General features: G+C 44.7%; 1 protein-coding gene across 1 annotated transcript in view; it reads right to left on the bottom strand.

Moving 5' to 3' along the window:
* LOC139745837 (uncharacterized) overlaps positions 1 to 21,673 on the bottom strand; it is a 44,272-nt gene that overhangs the window by 11,021 nt on the left and 11,578 nt on the right. The window contains exon 2 of the mRNA XM_071656432.1: positions 4,263 to 4,344. Within this exon, the coding sequence (XP_071512533.1) occupies positions 4,263 to 4,330 (68 nt within the window). The 5' untranslated portion in view covers positions 4,331 to 4,344. The remainder of the gene's footprint in view (positions 1 to 4,262; positions 4,345 to 21,673) is intronic.

The following is a 21,673-nucleotide window of genomic DNA, read 5'->3' as shown; positions in this document are numbered from 1 at the left end:
CAAGAAATGTACTTGATTCAGCACATCTTGAATACCTTGAAATCAGAAAACTCAGTCTCCCTTACTGCAGCAGAGGACATCAGATGATATTATCTTCCTCCTCTTCCTCCAGCCTCTCCTCCTCCTCCTCCTCCTCCTCCTCCTCCTCCTCCTCCTCACTGCCTTACTTCCATTCACCAACAGCTGTTTATTGTGCTTTGATTATGTCTCACCCATTTTCCTCCTCTTTTCAAGAAATTAAACCCATCTCATGTCGCTCCTCTGCCATCGAGTTATTCTTTCGTTCTCAGAGGACACCAAGTGAGGCAGTATGAGTCACCCTCGTCCCTCAGAGACTCTCTAAGTCTTCTGTTTACTGGGTGACGTTGAAAGGTCTCCCGGCTGGGTATGAACGTGACTGGTGTGAGGACTGTGTCCACTCCTCCGTATGATCAAGTATCTCAATATCTCAGTGTAAACATTAGCTGTGTCGGTGGTGATGAGTATCAGGGCACCAGTAGGACCAGCAGGAACACTGCATCACCAGCAGACACTAGCAAGAGCACCATCATCAGACAGCAGACACTAGCAAGAGCACCATCATCAGACAGCAGACACTAGCAAGAGCACCATCATCAGACAGCAGGATGGGAATATTCTAATATAGCTGGGACAAGTACTCGTAAAAGCTTGTAATATACCATTGGAAGAAGCAAAGTGAAGCAAGATAACGATGAAGAAATCTAACTACAAAAATATGAGAAAGGCGCCCCTTACGTCTGTGGAAGTTGCCGGATGCACGATGACTAACCTCCATACACAGTTGCCAATAGTTCATCCATTTTCTTGACAAAATAGAAATTGCTGGCTACTGGGGGTGAATATACTTTTGGGAAAATATTTTACTGTTGAGCGGGAAGGTTGTGCCAGCAATGTGGGATGAAAGGAGAGAGAAGATAGCTGGGTGAGTGGTAATACCACTGAACTGTGTTATCCACCGTTCAGGGTATGGAAGCAATGAAGGGAGGGAGTGGTGGTGGTGAGGGAGGGTGTGGTAGCCCTCAGCAGGAGTGGGCAAACGAGGGATCGAATCTGCCATTGCTAGTTAAAGCAGTACAACATACTTGTGTAGGAATTACGCCACTTTCATGATAAAACAATGTAAGATTTATGATCATTGGGACACTGATGAGCAGTACAAAAACATGTTTTTACCCCACATCTGCATTTCAGGAACGTTCCCTAAAGGAACCAAAGAACCAGAGACCACAACACTACACAGCTGGGTGTGACACGTCACTCTGACTGATGGTGTTGTTATTCTGTGCTCACGTGTTTCTCTGGAGGCTTGTGACTTACTGTGGGTAACATATATTGAGTTTTTATTCCATGTTTGATTATTTGTGTGAGTGATAGACAAAGAAAGTAAGTAATTAGAGGATAGAATCGTGAGAAAAAGGGAGCTATGTATAGAGAGAGAAAGAGAGAGAGTTTTGCGAGAGTTTTAGATAACCGAAGCAACAAAGCTTATCTAATTGTCTTTGTCTAAAATCGTAAACATTCCCATCTTGGAAGCAAGTCTTGATGTCGTCCATCCTTAAGATAAGGAGATCACTCTGACCCTCCTAAATATCGCTCCATCTCTCTTACCTCTGCTCTCTCCAAAGTCTTTCCAACTCTGCTTAACTTTTACTTATCCGAACAATCTAATTCCTTCCCTCCAGAACACCTATGTGGTTGTCCTGGTACAAGGATTACTGATCATCTTCTCATATCCCTCTCCCTCTTTATGTGTATATATATATATATATATATATATATATATATATATATATATATATATATATAGATAGATAGATAGATAGATAGATAGATAGATAGATGGATAGAGAGAGAGAGAGAGAGAGAGAGAGAGAGAGAGAGAGAGAGAGAGATCTATTCTTATGAGTCCAAGGGGAAAATGAAACACGATAAGTTCCCAAGTGCACTTTCGTGTAATAATCACATCATCAAGGGAGACACAAGAGAGAAATATAAAAGTCAGTTGATATACAACGAAGAGACGTAGCTAGGAGGCCATATGGTAAACATATATTTAGAGTTGCGTTACTGTTTGGAGGAGAGGACGCGGGCAGCGAGGTCATCAGCCAGGATCAAGGGCCTCTCGTCTAACAAAGCCCACATGAGAGCTGCAGCTTGACCAACAGTTCCCCTCAGCTTCCGATGGTCAGAGGTTGAACTATTTGTTCAGAGTGAACAACGACCTGAAGACATACATTGTTCAGTGTCTGGTGAACTCGACTGCAGTGCGTTACGAGGCTTGGAAAGATATGGTGAAAGTGATCTTAATGTCACTGTAGTTCAACAAAATCTTCCTCTGCGAGTTGGGAGACCAAAATGTATTGTTATGGCTTTATAGGACCTCCAGAGCGAGGACCTCCAAAGCGAGGACCTCCAGAGTGAGGACCTCCAGAATGAGGACCTCCAGAGCGAGGACCTCCAGAGCGAGTTCAGGAGTAACACCAGAGAAAAGTGAACAACCTGCATCGATATGTCGTATTCCTGAACTTGTAAACATAATAGGAGCCAGCCGCTCTCGCTCCCACAAGAAAATTCTAACTTGTAAGGATGTAAAGTATTCCAGATCCCTCGATTCGTCTCCATTTGCAGACATATTAAATCTCTGCCATTTTCTTTTTCTTCTTCTTCTTTCGACTAGATTAAGAAACTCATCCAAAGTTATAATCTAATCCATCCCGAGTTTGTCGCCAGATGAAGACCCTTCAACCAGAGGAACATGGAGGCTCAGGGGAACGCGAAGAGAGACTTATGTCACAGGAACCCATTTAGAGGGGCCCGGGGAGGACCCTTCTGCCGTAGGAATACATTTAGGATGATCCAGGAAAACAATTCTGCTAAAAGAATATATTCAAGAGCGAGGGAAGTGCCTTCTGAAAGCCGGGGGAACGTATATAGGGACACAGGGAGGACCATCCTGCCGGATGAATACATTCAGGAGTACAGGAGGAACCCATGACAGGAACGCATTTTGGGGACGAGAGGGGAACCAACTTTCTTTTTTTCTCTCTTTTCTATTTTTACCTTTTATTTCCTTTCTTTTATTTCTGCCTCCTCTGACCATGTGTCACTCATTTGTATTTTTTCCTTTTGTGAAGAAATATGTCGAGACATCATACAACAAGACTCCACCACTCCACCACTTGTGTACTTAATGGAAATATGAAACATACCAATAAACTGGAATTATCATTCTTATTAACGACATTTATAAAGCACTTATAGATGAACTCGTGGCAGGTACGGTATTACTTTAAACCTAGACAAACATGATGGACTCGAAAGATCACAATGCTGACATTCATCAGCATCTGCATTATGTCTTAACTCACAAGGTAGAGTACGAACGATTTAGAAGAGCAAACACACTTCGTGTTGGTCAGATGACATGTTAGTAGAAAGCAAAACAGAGATAGAAAGGTGTGTCGTTAAACAGTTCAGTGGGGCAGGTGTTTGCTGCCCTGGGCAGGCCTGAGGCAGGAGACGGTCCAGTTCAGAGAAGATAACATACAAGAACATATTGCGAGCGCTGGAATATAAACAAGCAATCACTACTGTGTGGCAAGTGAATGAAGCATACACTATGCTGGGAGGTATAGTAGGGATGATCAGAAGGGAAGGAAACAAGATTTAGTATAATGAAGGTATACATGGGTCGAGAGAAGCAGAATGAGTGTTGAAAAACACTTCAGTTTAATATCTTTTTGGAGAGGAGTAAGAGATGAGTGCTGCATTGATAAGAGTGGAAAAATGGGAAGAGGGAAGATAGATATTATGGAGAATAGGGTAGATATCTGGTGTGGTGGAGCAGACGTTGTTTAAAAATGTATTCGAGTGGTGAGACTTTTTATGAAAAGTAAAGAGAAGATTGAGAGCAAAGATGAGAGATGAAGTGAAGGAGAATATTCCTGGTAATGGTAATGTAATGAATAAATATTCCTGGTAATGGTAATATAATGAATGAATATCTAGACAATGTAAAATCCTCTACGTAAGTTCCTCTGCTGATATATGAGATACGGCATCGGAAACAGTGAGGAGGTAAGAATATCATTACTGAAGATCTGATCTGACATTACTCCCTCCTGCAGTAGTAGCAAGTGTCCCATCCTCCCAGCACACCAGTGATACAAGTATCCCATCAGGATATCCAGGTATATCATCATGCTAACACCTACACTACACTCGCCTCTACAACAACTCACCCGTGGCTAGAACACAGTCGGATGATGATGTGTCGCTTTAGCTGGCTGCCGCTGGAACGCATCAGCATGACGCCACACAACCCTGGAACAAGACAGAGCGATGAGAGGTATATTTCACATGACGTCAGTAATCACACAGGGATCACGAGACCTTCTGGAATACTGGAGCAATGATATAAGACGCCAGCAACACTGAAACGATATCAAAAGGGAAAATTCAGGTATGGAAGTATCTAACAATGATCTACTATGATTCCTGGAACTCTGGCGAAAGGAAACAACTATGATTCCTAGAACTATGAACACGACCAAGCTGCTTGGAATAGCGTGAGAGATTAAGTTATGGTTCCCTCAACATTCCTCGCTGGAAAACACATGGATTCATGGAACAACATGAGTCAAGAACCATCATGACTCCTGGAACAGCATCAGTAAAGCATCATCATCATTCATGAACTAGGTTGAAAAGAAAATGATACACTCCAAAACGTTTCCTGGAACACCATGATCAGACTACCATGACTACTGGAGCAACTCTACGAAGGGCCACTATGGTTCCTGGAACAGTATCTGCCTCGGTCTTTATGAGTCATGGAAGAATATTAGCAACGTGCTCACTGTAATTCCTGAAACAAGATGAGGCATTCACGGAGGTCGTAATGGCTACTGTAGCATCATTAAATGTTCATGGAACAGCAGCAAGACAGGAGAGGAAGAGAAACTGTGACACAGCTGAGAGAGAGAGAGAGAGAGAGAGAGAGAGAGAGAGAGAGAGAGAGAGAGAGAGAGAGAGAGAGAGAGAGAGAGAGAGAGAGAGGCGCTTTCAGCCAATTTACGAGAGAGGAAACAAATTGTTAGCTGTAACAAAAAGGGAAATCCTCCCTGGAGAAAAATGCAACTCCGGCCAATCCCATTAATAATCCTCACCCAACACATCCTCTTGTGATCATTGTAACTTTTCCCACAATGTACAACAAACAGAAACTGTTCGTTCATCTCACTAGCATAGATTCAACCAAACTCAGAAAAAAGAGAAAGTAAGAAAGAAAGAAAGAAAGAAAGAAAGAAATATCTTACATCAAACTTTAGCGTCGGGCGAGAGGCCTCCCGTCACGTGTGCCCACCAGTCAGCTACGCCAGCCACTTTGCACGTTACTCAGAGGAGTCACACACTTGTTGTGCTTAGCTTAATGTCTTCCATTAGTTGGCATTTGTTTATTGCAAGAATCATATAACACTGTACCCACGGTTTTTATATATATATATATATATATATATATATATATATATATATATATATATATATATATATATATATATATATATTATATCAATACTGAAACAAAAATACATAATGAACCGTTATACAAATATCGAAAACATAATTCTCCCCCACATTAAGTGGCGATGAAAAATAACGCGAGTGTGTGAACCATTGTGTTGAACTGATGTTATGGTTATTCATCGTTCATCAGTCATGCCGTGAATAACAAAACAATAGTAAATCCTCCGATTTATCAGCTACAATGTTATATGTTTTATACTTGTCTTGTTAAGAACTTGTTCCTCGTATTTTGTGAGTCCGGTAACGTGAGCAGTGTTAACACCTGTTCACACACACACACACACACACACACACACAGGGAAGGATACAGAACATATGTAACTGACGGACAAAATCTAAGCTCATTTCTAGACATTTTATGAACTAGTCTTCCTTGAGAGATAACACAGTGAGGCTAGACCACAGTAGGTAAAACCAAACTTTTCATATAAATCTGATATTAAGATATGTAGCCCATCAGCATTACCCTCTTCATGAGGAGTCATTGTTCATCATAGTTATATATGATGTTTCATAGGAAAAAAACAATCTTAAAAGACTAAGTCATAACATTCACTAACTGTACTTCATAATCCAAACAGAGTAAGTTCAACTTGAGACATTCTGGGGAAATCATGAAGCTATGATTAGGCACAAATGACAGATCATCAGATAATCATCCAGCGATGAATATTATCACCCACCTTCCTCATCCAGCAGTGATTATTGTCACCCACCTTCCTCATCCAGCAGTGATTATTGTCACCCACCTTCCTCATCCAGCAGTGATTATTGTCACCCACCTTCCTTTATAAACGCCAGCACTGTATTATCAGAAGATATTGCAACACCGATAACATACACTCAGCCCTCAAGGTGTATAAAGTACATATGCAGGAATGATATTGATTTTCAATTCATTATCTGCTGACGGTGTTGGCTGTGTGTGTGTGTGTGTGTGTGTGTGTGTGTGTGTGTGTGTGGGAGGGCGTGAACCAGAGCTGTTCCACATAGCCAGCAAGATTAGGCTGTAACGCTATTACTGGGGCCTAGTTAACGTGCAGGGCGAGGTGCCACACACTCAGGGGATGACCTGATGGGCTCGGTTGATGACCTAATAGGCTCAGTGATGACGTGATGGGCTCGGATGATGACCTGATGGGCTCAGTGATGACGCTCACGCAAACAGAGAATGACATTATCCAGGCCATTTCGATGTAGTTAAGTTGGCTGCTCTGATGCAGCGCCCCCGGATGTCTGGGCGACAGGCCTGTCCAATGTTGGTGATGGGAGGATCTGGTGTGTGGTGCCGCCATGCTGGTGATGGGAGGATCTGGTGTGTGGTGCCGCCATGCTGGTGATGGGAGGATCTGGTGTGTGGTGCCGCCATGCTGGTGATGGGAGGATCTGGTGTGTGGTGCCGCCATGCTGGTGATGGGAGGATCTGGTACCACCTTACCGCCGTGATGGATGTACCAGTAGTGTCGTACATACCAGTGATACCATCACTACCAGCGACACCATTCCTCGTATCTACCCATCATACACCACACCAACCTGCAGTATATCATACCATCTCCACTGCCGTTACCAGCTTCGTCCATACGTTAGTTCTCATACATTCTCCCACATCTGTGCTGATCATTGGACAAGCAGCACTCACCTCCACTGACCACCATACAGTATCTGACAGCATAATAGTTCATCACATTATCATTACAGACACAGATGTTTCTCGCCTCTGACCAAGACAAGAACCCCTGCAGCTGAGGCCTGGCTCCCCACAGACATATTGTGAAACATCTCAAGACATGACTGGGAGCGTTCAGCCATAATGGTATTGCTTGAAGTGTTTCAGAGACCGTAAGTGCCACTCAGGTGTAGTCCAGCTCCTCTGTAACGACCTTGCCTCCAGATGAGGAGTGAGCCTCGAAGGTGAAGCATATATCAGTATTACGTACGTTTACCGACCTTACCATCAAGCAGGTGATAGAGCCAGCCAATGGTAAGACTAAAACAATGTTAAGTTGTCATGTCTGTTTAATGATCTTGACTTGAAACTGAAGAAGGTACACACACACACACACACACACACACACACACACACACACACACACACACACACACACACATATATATATATATATATATATATATATATATATATATATATATATATATATATATATATATATATATATATATATATATATATATATATATAGATAGATAGATAGATAGATAGATAGATAGATAGATAGATAAATAGATAGATAGATAGATAGATAGATAGATAGATAGATAGATTGATAGATAGATAGAGATATAGATATAGATTCATATGTACAATTACACGTTTTCTGTGTGTGTGTGTGTGTGTGTGTGTGTGTGTGTGTGTGTGTGTGTGTGTGTGTGTGTGTGTGTGTGTATGTGGTTAACGAGATCGTTTGCAAAATGAATAAAAATCGCCAAACATGGAAAACGTAGCCTGACACACACCATCTCGTCAAGGACGATCAAAGGGTAAAATTTCTCAACTGTGAATTTCATGGCGCCAACTTTTGCTTGCTTTTTACATTTTTGTCGAGAGTTTTCAAGTTATTTCTCTAAGCGACAAAACTACACCACTGAAATGGCTCATTGTCCCATTACACTACGCTGCGCTTTAAAAGTCTTGGGTCACGTGAGGGGAGGAGTCCGGTACATCAGGTCACTCAGTTCCTGGGTGAACACTGAGGTGACCAACTGCCTCAGTCACGCTACCATAAGATGTACCGCCTGGTGATGCCCAGCCTTCTGGTGGAAAGAAAGAAAGAAACCTGCTTTTACATGACAACATTATGTTTTCTACCGTTTGTTTTCACGATAAAGTTGCAGTAGATTGGAACGTTTTCCTTTCTGTTCTTCCCAGAGACGTCACCAGTGTCTGGTGTGGTCAGTTCTGGCACCAGTGTCTGGTGTGGTCAGTTCTGGCACCAGTGTCTGGTGTGGTCAATTCTGGCACCAGTGTCTGGTGTGGTCAGTTCTGGCACCAGTGTCAGGTGTGGTCAGTTCTGGCACCAGTGTCTGGTGTGGTCAGTTCTGGCACCAGTGTCAGGTGTGGTCAGTTCTGGCACCAGTGTCTGGTGTGGTCAGTTCTGGCACCAGTGTCAGGTGTGGTCAGTTCTGGCACCAGTGTCTGGTGTGGTCAGTTCTGGCACCAGTGTCTGGTGTGGTCAGTTCTGGCACCAGTGTCTGGTGTGGTCAGTTCTGGCACCAGTGTCTGGTGTGGTCAATTCTGGCACCAGTGTCAGGTGTGGTCAGTTCTGACACCAGTGTCTGGCGTTTTCAGATGTGACACCAGTGTCTGGTGTGGTCAGTTCTGGCACCAGTGTCTGGTGTGGTCAATTCTGGCACCAGTGTCTGGTGTGGTCAGTTCTGGCATCAGTGTCAGGTGTGGTCAGTTCTGGCACCAGTGTCTGGTGTGGTCAGTTCTGGCACCGGTGTCTGGTGTTTGGCTGGCCGGGTCAATATCAGAGCCGCCGGTGAGTCATGTTCCTGGTTCCATGTTCGATCTCCTGTGACCCACGAGACGCAGGTACCAGGTACCAAGTGAGGAGGAATCGAACCGACAACTTCAGGGTATATGGGAGAAGGTTCTAACCGATAACCACTTCGCTTCCTAAACTTTTTTCATTTAAATGCATTTGTCTTTGTATGGATGAGGTTTCTGGCTACGCCATCGCGTCCTGGCTGCGCTGATGTGATTGTGGATCTGGCTGGAACACAAGGCAATATTTTTTAATTGAATTTTACGCTAACTGTTCGAACTTTTGTAATTTATTGTAATTACGGCGTAGACTACAGTTAGTGCTGAACCTGCTGAAGATTAATCAATAACGTGATCTGCCGGAAACGGCTCCTGTTCTGGGGTGTGGGAGCAGCCTCCATCCTGGGGTGTGGGAGCAGCCTCCATCCTGGGGTGTGGGAGCAGCCTCCATCCTGGGGTGTGGGAGCAGCCTCCATCCTGGGGTGTGGGAGCAGCCTCCATCCTGGGGTGTGGGAGCAGCCTCCATCCTGGGGTGTGGGAGGAGCCTCCATCCTGGGGTGTGGGAGCAGCCTCCATCCTGGGGTGTGGGAGGAGCCGCTGTCCTAGGTGCGTTCTGTTGGGATCGACCGTCCTACTGGGGTGTTCAGTAAATGTTTACGTGTGGATAACGATTCTAGCCTCACCAGCTTTCACCCCATCTGGCGGTGAAGCGTCGTGCTACTGTAAGGTAAATGGTTCACTGTCTCAAGTTTGTCACTTGGTCCTCAGTGAACCGCGCGCACAAGTTGCAGCTGAAGCACAACCACTTGGCATGTAACCAGACGAACAGCAACGGCAGGACACCGTGCTGGTCTGTGCTCCTCAACACGGTGGTCGTCTGTGTTGCTTTTATGTTGTTCATGATTGTTTCTGATGTCTAGAAAACGACTCTGTTTCACGTGTTGCAGATATAGCCTCAGTAAAAACGAAATCAGTCGTCCACACAAGTTATGGAAGTTCGACCAAACCTTACATAACTTTGACAATCAGAATCTATGAAGCGTAGAACCTGATGGGATATCACACACACACACACACACACACACACACACACACACACACACACACACACACACACACACACACACAAACACACACCACATCTTCCCCTAATGTAAACATGAGACACAAAAAGAACTGGATCAACGTAACGCTACAGGTTATCCTGCCGGACACACACCGCTCTACTCCGGACACTGAACATCGTCCATCCAGCCCAGTGACGGTGGCGTGACGGCAGGCCGGCGGCAGCCACACCACAACACACGGATGATCAATTATACTGAGGCACAGTCTACCATACCTGCCTCCTCCCAGGTTCCCAGCTCGACGGCTGCTCGACGGTTTCTCGAGCCCGGCCATTCCTGGTGGTGCTTACTAGTACGACGCTATGTTACACTGATCGCTTCCTTGAACGTCAGCGTGTAGGGAGGTGTCCGTCAGTCTGCATGAATAGCCTTTAAATCACCCAGAGCCACACCATCTGTTGATCTGCACCAAGCAAGTCACCAAGCACCAAGTGTGGTCATCAGGACATCTGTGGTTCCATTTATTGTTTGTTTTCTTCTCTTTGTTGTTAAATGTGTCGTCTTTTCAGAGAATGCAAATAGATACCAAGGTATACAAGGGAAATCAAACAGCAGCAAAGAGAATAACCATCAAATTGTCATTATGGCTAAGGAGCCGCAAATAATGTAAGTCGTGGACTTGAAGTTAAATGATTATCAGGTCTGTTTTTAAACGTAGTATCTATAATCATGCATTCAACTGGCAACTCATTCTATATGTTAGCAATCCTTTTGAAGAAGAAGCACCTGGCCTCATTCGAGGTAAAACGTTTGCCCACGAGTTTGTATCCATTACTGAGAGTAGAATCAGACGAATCAGTCTTAAGTACTTGTGATAGATCAAGATCATCGAAGCCTTTGATCATTTTGAATGTTTGTATTGCATTACATCTTAGGGTTCTCTTTTCTTAGCTACATAGATTCAAGTAGTTTAATCTGCTCTCGCACGATTTGTTTCTGAGTCCAGGAATCATCTTGGTAGCTCGATGCTTCAATCTCTCTCTTCTGTTTACGTCTTTTTGAGGAAGGGTCGCCATAACTGAGCATTACATTCAAGATGGGAAAGTTTATATCGAGTTTCCACGAAAATATGTCGACATTACTAAGGACTATGATGGCATTTACCACGGCATTTAAATGAGCTTTAAGAAAACGCAAGAGCATTGCCTGCATTGTTTACCGTGCCCCTATTACACAGTGAGTACCCTGGCACTGAGTTCTTGGTGAGGATATCCTGTTGTCGGTGTCTATCCAAGATTCGGGACGGTAATCATATCATGATTTCCTCATCCGTGTTTACATGTGAGTAAGATAACTTACCATCTTCTACTTTACTGATGAGTGACTGAGTTGTCCTGCTCTCCTCTCTGTAACACACGTTGTCCTGCTCTCCTCTCTGTAACACACTCAGCCATTAATCTCATTCTTTACATGTTGGTGAAGGAGTCCTGGTACTTCCTCTTCATTTACATAATAATGAACAAACTAATGTGATCTGAGGCAAACTATCTCCAGGAAATACTGGATCCTCCTGTACTACCCCATCCCCAGTCCCGTCAAACCACATCCCAGCCATGTACAACCCCATCCTTGGTCCAGTACAACCCCTTCCCTGGCCCAGTACAACCCCTTCCCTGACCCTGTAAAACACTTCCTCGGCCCTATACAACCACTTCCCCAGCCAGCCCTGTACAGCTTGTGATCAAGGAGAAACACTTGGGAAAATATGATAATAGTGACTATAACTAAGAGTATAAAGCTAGCTATATATATAACAACAACAACAACAACAACAACAACAACAACAATACAACAACATAACAGATATAAATTCAATGTCATAAATCATCTGTAGCATTTAGTGTAGTGTTAATTATAACAGCAAAGTAGACGAAGCTAAGATGAACTTAAACATCCACCTGTTGACCCAGTCATCCACCAGCACCAGTCATCCACCTGTTGACACAGTCATCCACAAGCACCACTCACCCACCTGTTGACCCAGTCATCCACCAGCACCAGTCATCCACCTGTTGACACAGTCATCCACAAGCACCACTCACCCACCTGTTGACCCAGTCATCCACCAGCACCACTCACCCACCTGTTGACCCAGTCATCCACAAGCACCACTCACCCACCTGTTGACCCAGTCATCCACAAGCACCACTCACCCACCTGTTGACCCAGTCATCCACAAGCACCACTCACCCACCTGTTGACCCAGTCATCCACAAGCACCAGTCATCCACCCACCTGTTGACCCAGTCATCCACAAGCACCACTCACCCACCTGTTGACCCAGTCATCCACAAGCACCACTCACCCACCTGTTGACCCAGTCATCCACAAGCACCAGTCATCCACCCACCTGTTGACCCAGTCATCCACAAGCACCACTCACCCACCTGTTGACCCAGTCATCCACAAGCACCAGTCACCCACCTGTTGACCCAGTCATCCACAAGCACCACTCACCCACCTGTTGACCCAGTCATCCACCAGCACCAGTCACCCACCTGTTGACCCAGTCATCCACAAGCACCAGTCACCCACCTGTTGACCCAGTCATCCACAAGCACCAGTCATCCACCCACCTGTTGACCCAGTCATCCACAAGCACCAGTCACCCACCTGTTGACCCAGTCATCCACAAGCACCAGTCACCCACCTGTTGACCCAGTCATCCACAAGCACCAGTCACCCACCTGTTGACCCAGTCATCCACAAGCACCAGTCATCCACGTGGCCACCATCTGCCAAGCTGGTGGTGTAGCCAGAGGGTCTTTGGATGTTCGTCAGGAAGCCAGAGACGAGAGGCCTTCATCTCCCGACCGACATCTCATGAATATCTTATTCTGACGACGCTGATGACGTGACTAATCATGACGCTGATGACGTGACTAATCATGGCGCTGATGACGTGACTAATCATGGCGCTGATGACGTGACTAATCATGGCGCTGATGACGTGACTGATTAGGTATCAGAATAATCATTTGAATAATCCAGCAGGGAATGCAGGGTTTTGGCATAATCACCTTTAAGAAGCGTCTTTATAATATTGATTATATATATATATATATATATATATATATATATATATATATATGTGTGTGTGTGTGTGTGTGTGTATGTGTGTGTATGTGTGTGTGTGTGTGTGTGTGTGTATGTGTATGTGTGTGTATGTGTGTGTGTGTGTGTGTGTGTGTGGTAGCTCTCTGGGCAGCAGCTAACATATATTCGTAAAAGATTTATCATTTTGTCAGCATTATTTACATACCGATATAAAGATTATGTTTTCTTTTTTCCTTAGATAATTATCAGGAAAGCGATTTATGTTTTTGATCAACAGTGTTTACATAACCTGAATATTAATGTTTGCTTACATATGAACCCAACAGGATGACCAATGGCTTATCTCTCTGGCCAGCCTACCTGACCTGAGAGAGAGAGAGAGAGAGAGAGAGAGAGAGAGAGAGAGAGAGAGAGAGAGAGAGAGAGAGAGAGAGAGAGAGAGAGAGAGAGAGAGGCCGCCAGAAACAGTGTATGTAATGATATTAGATTTAGAGAACCACAAGAGACTGAATACTTGGAGAGGAATATGTGGCACATAGAGAACGACTTCCAGTATTGCCTGCCACACTATACACGTGTCATACTATCTTATCAAAGTGGAGACAGATGAGGCGCCCACTGCGCCAACCTTCTACTGTGAAATTCCCGGATAATCAAATCTTCATCTATAGATCCATAAACATAGTGAAGCTAATTCTGTAGACTACAATAAGCAAAGCTTTAGTGTAAATTTACAGCTGCTACGTCTCCTCGTCCGTCCATACTTCATGACAGACTTCCCGACCAACGAGAACCACACCTGCAGACGACAGTCACCAACACCCAGACCTGACCTGACCTGACCTGACCTGACCTGACCTGACCAGACCTGACCTGACCTGACCTGATCTAACCTAACCTCACACGGAAGATTGTCTTCATCAAGAGTCTCGTGCGTCTGCTCAGACTCGGTGACTCTATGACCTCTGACCTGAGGTTTGGTACTTTTATGTCAAACCTATATATTCCTTAGGAGAAAATTCATTGGTGCAAGGAATAAAATTTAGACTTATTGAAATAATCAGGAACCATGATTGTATAACATTGTATAATCAGGAACCATGATTGTATAGCATTCTTCATCAGGATGCCAGACATAATGACAAGACGAAGCGCTTCTTTCATTCTTGCTCAGATATTTCAGTAATGAATGTTACTCCTCATTAGTCACGTCATTAGTGTCAGTGGAAGATATTGATGAGGTACCGGGCCAGGGTAACCAGACCTCCCGTCTCTGCCGTCCTAACACAACACTAGACTGGCAGCTGGGTTACCAGGTGGATGACTAGTGGTTGTGGATGCTGGGTTACCAGGTGGATGACTGGTGGTGGGGTAGTATGGGTTTGTGGATGAATGGATTAAGTGAAGGTCAAGATCATTATCTTCACTTGGATTTATTTATGATTAAATTACTCTGGTGTGGGTTGACCTCATCCCTCTGCCGGGTGGTCAGCAGACGTAAGCTGTATCTATGAATAAGAGTAGAACATGTGTACACAAAAGCTTGAGACACGGGGCATCACGAGCGGAGAACCTAATCCTCGTCTCATCTGAATGGCAACCACACACAAACACACAAGAATCATCTGCAACCTTCTCCTCTTAACTTAGCCATCGTAGCACCACACCCCTGCCACCCCTGCCACAAATCCTTCCCAGACTCTGTTAAAGACTCGTTAGAGACGCTCATAAGTTTATCTTACCCCACCTAGACCTTGACCTATGCCAGTGATTCTTACTGTCATCCTGGGTGTAAGACTTAAGTTCCCACAGTGTATTCTCACGTAGTAACTCATATAATTATGTAGAAACTTGTCTGTAGCAACAGCAGCTGGCAGCATCTGCCAACACCCTGAGACACAGGAGTTATAGCCAACACAGTCCCCCGTCAAATCTGGGGACTGGGATGTCGGTTGGGATAAACCTGAATTGCCAGAGGCGAGGACAAGCGTCTTAAGCTGTTTCCGGTACACATGGATGTATTTGCTCAAATGGTACATACATGATAACTCCCTAATTAGTTGGACGCTAATGGAACAGCCTCTGAGAGTACGGCCGCCACTCACGAGCCAGGCAGAGGAACCCGCCACCTGACATACTGAACCAATTGCATTATAAGCTCAGGGCTGACGTCATCGTCGTCGTGGAGAGGCAGGTGGGCCTCGCGTGCCGCCCGTTCTGACATCGTCTTCTCCTAAGGTTGTGAGGTACGTCCAGTGGACGCCGCCTGGAGCAGTAGATATGTGAGGAAGAGCTGGTCACGTCCGTAGACTTTCATCATGTCTCATGACTAGTGTCAGACACCCTCGATAGGACGCACTCCACGCACCCACCACCACTACCACCCTCCCACCCTCCCCATGACGCACTCCACGCACCCACCACCACTACCACCCTCCCACCCTCCCCATGACGCGCTCCACGCACCCACCACCACTACCACCCTCCGTCTGCCACTCTCCCACTCTCACCATGACGCCCTCCACGTAACAGACCCTCCCCCCCCTCCCACCCCTCCCATCCTCGCCTCGCGTTTATACTGACGAAGGTAATTGCTTCCTTTTGTCATTATTTCCATATTAATGAACCAAATATCTTTGTCTCATTGTTTTACATATGTCAACAAAGACACCTTCGTCTTGTCATTGCCAGACATATTGTGTGATGCCTTTGTTCTTTGTTGATTATTTGCATATAAATTAATGAATCTTTGTTCTCTCTTCGTAGTGCATATATCAGTGGAAGAAATACGTTCATGTGCCATAAACTGGAAGTTTCATGACCCACGTTCTGACAAGGGAATCCCACACCAGGTTAGGAAGCCTAGTCGGTTGAGGTGTCACCCCCACAGTGTGATCCCCTGGTGCTTCTCCTCACCATCATGTGACGACGTAGGTCTGCAGGAAACCTCCTGCAAATACCTAAGTTGTTCATGTAATTTTTTTTTCTACATTGTGAAGTTATATAACTGTGTATTTGATGAGCTTCAGAAATATTAAAAATGCGTTTGTCTTCAAATAAATCAACTTATGTTCTTTTTAGAATTAAGGCGCTATTGGGTCACCGCCACGTCAACAGAAATACGGATGAAACTGTCTTTTTAAGAGTGTGTTGTGCTTCTCAGTAATGTTATACCACACATTGTGTAATCATGACACGCTTGGTAATGCAGTCTTCATGATCGTAACTAAAGACTCTATTCGATGAAGGACTTGTTAACACGTACTCAGAGCCACCTAAGAAAGCTCCTTCTGCCTGTCCTCTTCCAACATGTGCCTCAGCTCACACTGGTAACTTTAACACTACGTCAGGACACCACCCACAGTACAGACAGCTTGTGTCACGAGTCCTGCTTCCGTGTGACGAGTAATGTACGTCTCCACACACCTGAAATAACACTCAGCCTTCACAGCCGCGGTAGGAGCGTGTTTGTGGCCGTCAGGACTCTGCACGTGTACGCACGTCACACAATGTATCATGATCCGTATCATCAGATCATGAGGTTAGTCCTGCTACACAATGAATCATTACTATCACAGATACTGGTCACATCTATTTACAGTCATTACTATCACAGATACTGGTCACATCTATTTACAGTTATTACTATCACAGATACTGGTCACATCTATTTACAGTCATTACTATCACAGATACTGGTCACATCTATTTACAGTCATTACTATCACAGATACTGGTCACATCTATTTACAGTCATTACTATCACAGATACTGGTCACATCTATTTACAGTTATTACTATCACAGATACTGGTCACATCTATTTACAGTCATTACTATCACAGATACTGGTCACATCTATTTACAGTAGAACAAATATAGCAAACGTAAATCTGGTATCTCACTGCCACATTAATCATGCCCAACTCATCCTGCGTTTTTCCTCTAGGAACATCCTGGTAATTATTCTGACCCACAATGACTCATGTCATCAGCGTCAAAATAACGTATTCACGAGACGTCGGTGAGCGGAGGCAAGGAAGCGCCTTGCTGTTAGCATCATGGAAGGTCCACAGAGCAACCACAGGTTGTAACAACATCAGCAGTTGTAGTTTGGGTTATGACTCCAGACGTGTGACTGGTAGTGGGTTGTTGTTGATCAACATATGGCCAGGTCGGTGGCGGGCTGGAGGTGGGAACGTCTTGGTTTTCCTCGTGACGTTGATCTGTGTGTGTGTGTGTGTGTGTGTGTGTGTGTGTGTGTGTGTGTGTGTGTGTGTGTACAGTGGTCATCCAAGCCTTGGCGGTAATGACGTTTGTTTATTTTCTTCATATGTCCTTGTTTGTTTGTTTGTTTTTGGATGGTCTTTCTAATGTAACTGTTTTACTTTCATTTCTATTTTTTCCTTCGTTCGGCTTCATCTCTATTATTAAAATGTTTCTTGACAATATCTAAGTTCATTTCATTGTTCTATTTCCTTTCCTCACTGTTCGTTGTGTAGTTCTTCTTGTATCATGTTTTATTCATGTTCAGGTCATTCCCTTTCGTCTAATTCTTGACATCTGATCTCATGTGTGAGTGACACTTTCCGGCCTGACCACTGGCAGAGGCGAGACGTGGACGCTAGGGACGACTTGCCCACAACTTCCAACATCAAAGACATCCTTTCTTGGAAATATGAAAAACAAACCTTAACTGATCACAGCAGCTGATTACTTTGGCCAACTTCAAATGAATATATATTTTCTCAGTGGATGGACGAAAATCTCGTCCTCTTTTTCTCTCCAAGATACGCAGTTGAATTATGACTAACTTGTTCCTTCATATCCTACCTGACGTCACCGGCTTGTCTGCCCAGGAATCAGGCTGAGGGAAGGTCTTGTTGTGTCCTGATGCACTGCTACAACACCAGCGTTAAGATATGATCCATACACAAGAGTTCTACAACACAAACGTACAAGGAAAGAATAGTCTTTAAGTGACTGACTTTGTACTAAGTCAAAACTTATCTTTCCCATCACAGGAAAAAATATTAGTTTCATTTTATTTCATCTGTTTATGATTCTTGTGGATGTTTGGTCGTCAGCTAACACGCGAGGTGTGACCGAGCGATGGTTATCATTTCAGCAATGTTGTATTGATGATTGTCATCCATTTGCCCGGCTGTATATTGCTTTTATGTCTCGTTACTTTAATCAAAAGTTTTGTTGATGTAAACAATACACTAACAAAAGGTCAACAAGATAAGTGTTATTGTCGACATACTCTTGCCTGTTGGTTCAGTGTTTGCCTCCGATCTTGTGTTAAGTTTGGTATTTCCGAAGTGCTTTTCCTTGCACGAGCAAAGGGTCATTATGACCAGTCATTACGGAAGGAAGGTGACCTCGTCCCTCTGCCGGTATGTCAGCAGAACTTGTGTCACTACAGGCGGGGTTCCTCTTGCTATCACGGACGAAGAAGGTGAGTGTCAGTCTCTGTCATCATGGTCAGTCAGAAGTTGGTCGTCATCAGCACCACCAAAGGACATCGTTTTATTCTGAAGGGAACCTTTCAAGAAAATCTGCTAACCTAACCACATGGTGACCTCCCTGTACACTAATGACCCCCCTATGTACGGTATGACCTCTCTGCCGTGGGTAGGCCACAAGATATAACCTTGATGGGTCATGTCATGAAGCAGCAAGCATGAAATGATTTCTACCGACCCAATTCATTTATGCAAATCTTTAATAAACACAGGAAATTCTGGACTTTTAAGTTCATCACAAAAGGCAGAAAAAACGGCTGGTTAATTTTTAATGGTGTGTTTACCAGCTCAACATTTTTTTTTTTACCTAAATCCAGGAATAATGTTGGAGCACCGAAATATATTTAAGGAAAGTTCGGTTAAAAGTTTGTTAACCCGTAGCTTGAGGGAAAGAAATAGAGAAAAATGGGGTAAAAGAGTGAGAGAGAGTCATGGAGAAAATAACAGATGGAAGTAAAAGTGAGAGAGAGAGAGAGAGAGAGAGAGAGAGAGAGAGAGAGAGAGAGAGAGAGAGAGAGAGAGAGAGAGAGAGAGAGAGAGAGAATTAGGAAGAAACACTAATTTACGTTGCGTCGCTTCCTGGATGAAACGTATACTACTTAAGGAAGTAGTTTTGTGTCATGATGATAAACTCAGACGCTGGTCCTGTGAAAGTATTTAATTTGTTTGGATGAAACAGTGATGACTGTGGGTAATCACCTGCTGGAGAACACAGCTGAAACTTAGAGACCAAGTTATTTATGGTACCAGTTTTAAAGACATCAGATTTGGTTGTGATCACACCACGTGAACTGGTTGGTTGTGATCACACCACGTGAACTGGTTGGTTGTGATCACACCACGTGAACTGGTTAGTTGGACAGCGGAGGCTACTATGGGAAATTCACGGGTTCAATCCTTCCTTACTCAGGAAACGAGACATCAGACGTCAGGAAGTTTATATAATTACTCTGAAAAGTTTAATTACATTCCTGGCAGCCATGAGATAGTTCAACCATGAGTTGATATTTACCTGTAGATCGAGAAACAAACTGGTGGCTGCCTGACCTGACCCTTAAGATTCCCAACTCTTACATCTTATCTTTCCAACACTCAGCGCTAACTGGATCTTCTGCCACGCATGATGACACCCCAGCACTGCATGATGACACCCCAGCTCTGCATGATGACACCCCAGCTCTGCATGATGAGACATCCAGCTCTGCAGGATGAGACCCCCAGCTCTGCATGATGAGACCCCAGCTCTGCATGATGAGACATCCAGCTCTGCATGATGAGACATCCAGCTCTGCAGGATGAGACCCCCAGCTCTGCATGATGACACCCCAGCTCTGCATGATGAGACAATCCAGCTCTGCAGGATGAGACCCCCAGCTCTGCATGATAAAACCCGCAGTTCTGCATGATGACACCCCAGCACTGCATGATGAGACCCCCAGCTCTGCATGATAAAACCCGCAGTTCTGCATGATGACACCCCAGCACTGCATGATGAGTCACTGTCCCTCATGATAAGTTCCTCGGCGTGCATGATTGCATATCAACAATGAACTTGTGAACATCCATATCGGTTCTTGTGGCTGAGGGAACCCAGCAGTTATCATCATGTATTATTAGTCACGTCATCAGCGCCATGATTAGTCACGTCATCAGCGCCATGATTAGTCACGTCATCAGCGCCATGATTAGTCACGTCATCAGCGCCATGATTAGTCACGTCATCAGCGCCATGATTAGTCACGTCATCAGCGCCATGATTAGTCACGTCATCAGCGTCGTCAGAATAAGATATTCATGAGATGTCGGTCGGGAGATGAAGGCCTCTCGTCTCTGGCTTCCTGACGAACATCCAAAGACCCTCTGGCTATACCACCAGCTTGGCAGATGGTGGCCACGTGGATGACTGGTGCTTGTGGATGACTGGGTCAACAGGTGGGTGACTGGTGCTTGTGGATGACTGGGTCAACAGGTGTGTGGCTGGTGCTTGTGGATGACTGGGTCAACAGGTGGGTGACTGGTGCTTGTGGATGACTGGGTCAACAGGTGGGTGACTGGTGCTTGTGGATGACTGGGTCAACAGATGGGTGGTGGTGTAGCCTCACACTTGGTGTATGTATCAGCCACCGTACAATGCTGGCGGATAGTGTCGTCTCTCTTACATTTTTAGTTTATCGACTGAATCATTTTTCTCAACCCGAGTTAATGTTGCGGATAATGTCTTCATAAAGGAGTTCATTAATCACAGCTTCCCCTCCAGTAAAGTCTTTATGAGTCACTCACACACGCAGCCTCAAGTAGGACCAGAAAATGCAAAGTAAAATTCCTTTATGCTGGGAGATTCTTCTCGCTCCTGCCCGGGAAAATTCCTAATTCACCAAGACGTGAGGGTGGCCGCTGCTGGCGTCCTTGAAGATTTGCTCCCCAGGAGCGGTAGCTCAGCTGATGACTCCCCCAGCCTGCTTGGATGGGTCGTGTCCTGCAGAGAGAGTCATGTCCTGAAACCACCGCGAGTCCTTAATGATGATAAGATGTGTTGCAGGTCATGTCTTGAGGTCCCTCACTGGTGATCCTGTCACGGGATATGGTATGTGTTCTGTTACATCTCCACGTTACTCCTTCACGGATGATATGGTGACGATATTGTCACATCGTCACCACGACACTCACATACCGTTACAGTGAATCATTTATACACAACCACACATTCTTACATCAGTGACACGGTAGTCACATGTTTCATCTCTACACTAAACACAAAATCACACATCAGTTTTTCCAGCAATTCTTTTTCACTGAACACATCTATCGTCTCATGAATCAGTCCCACACAACACTACAGTAGTGACC

Source organism: Panulirus ornatus, chromosome 63 (genome assembly GCF_036320965.1).
Source record: "Panulirus ornatus isolate Po-2019 chromosome 63, ASM3632096v1, whole genome shotgun sequence".
NCBI lineage: Eukaryota > Metazoa > Arthropoda > Malacostraca > Decapoda > Palinuridae > Panulirus > Panulirus ornatus.
Note: the sequence above shows the minus strand (reverse complement) of the source record. Positions and strands in the feature narration are given on the sequence as shown.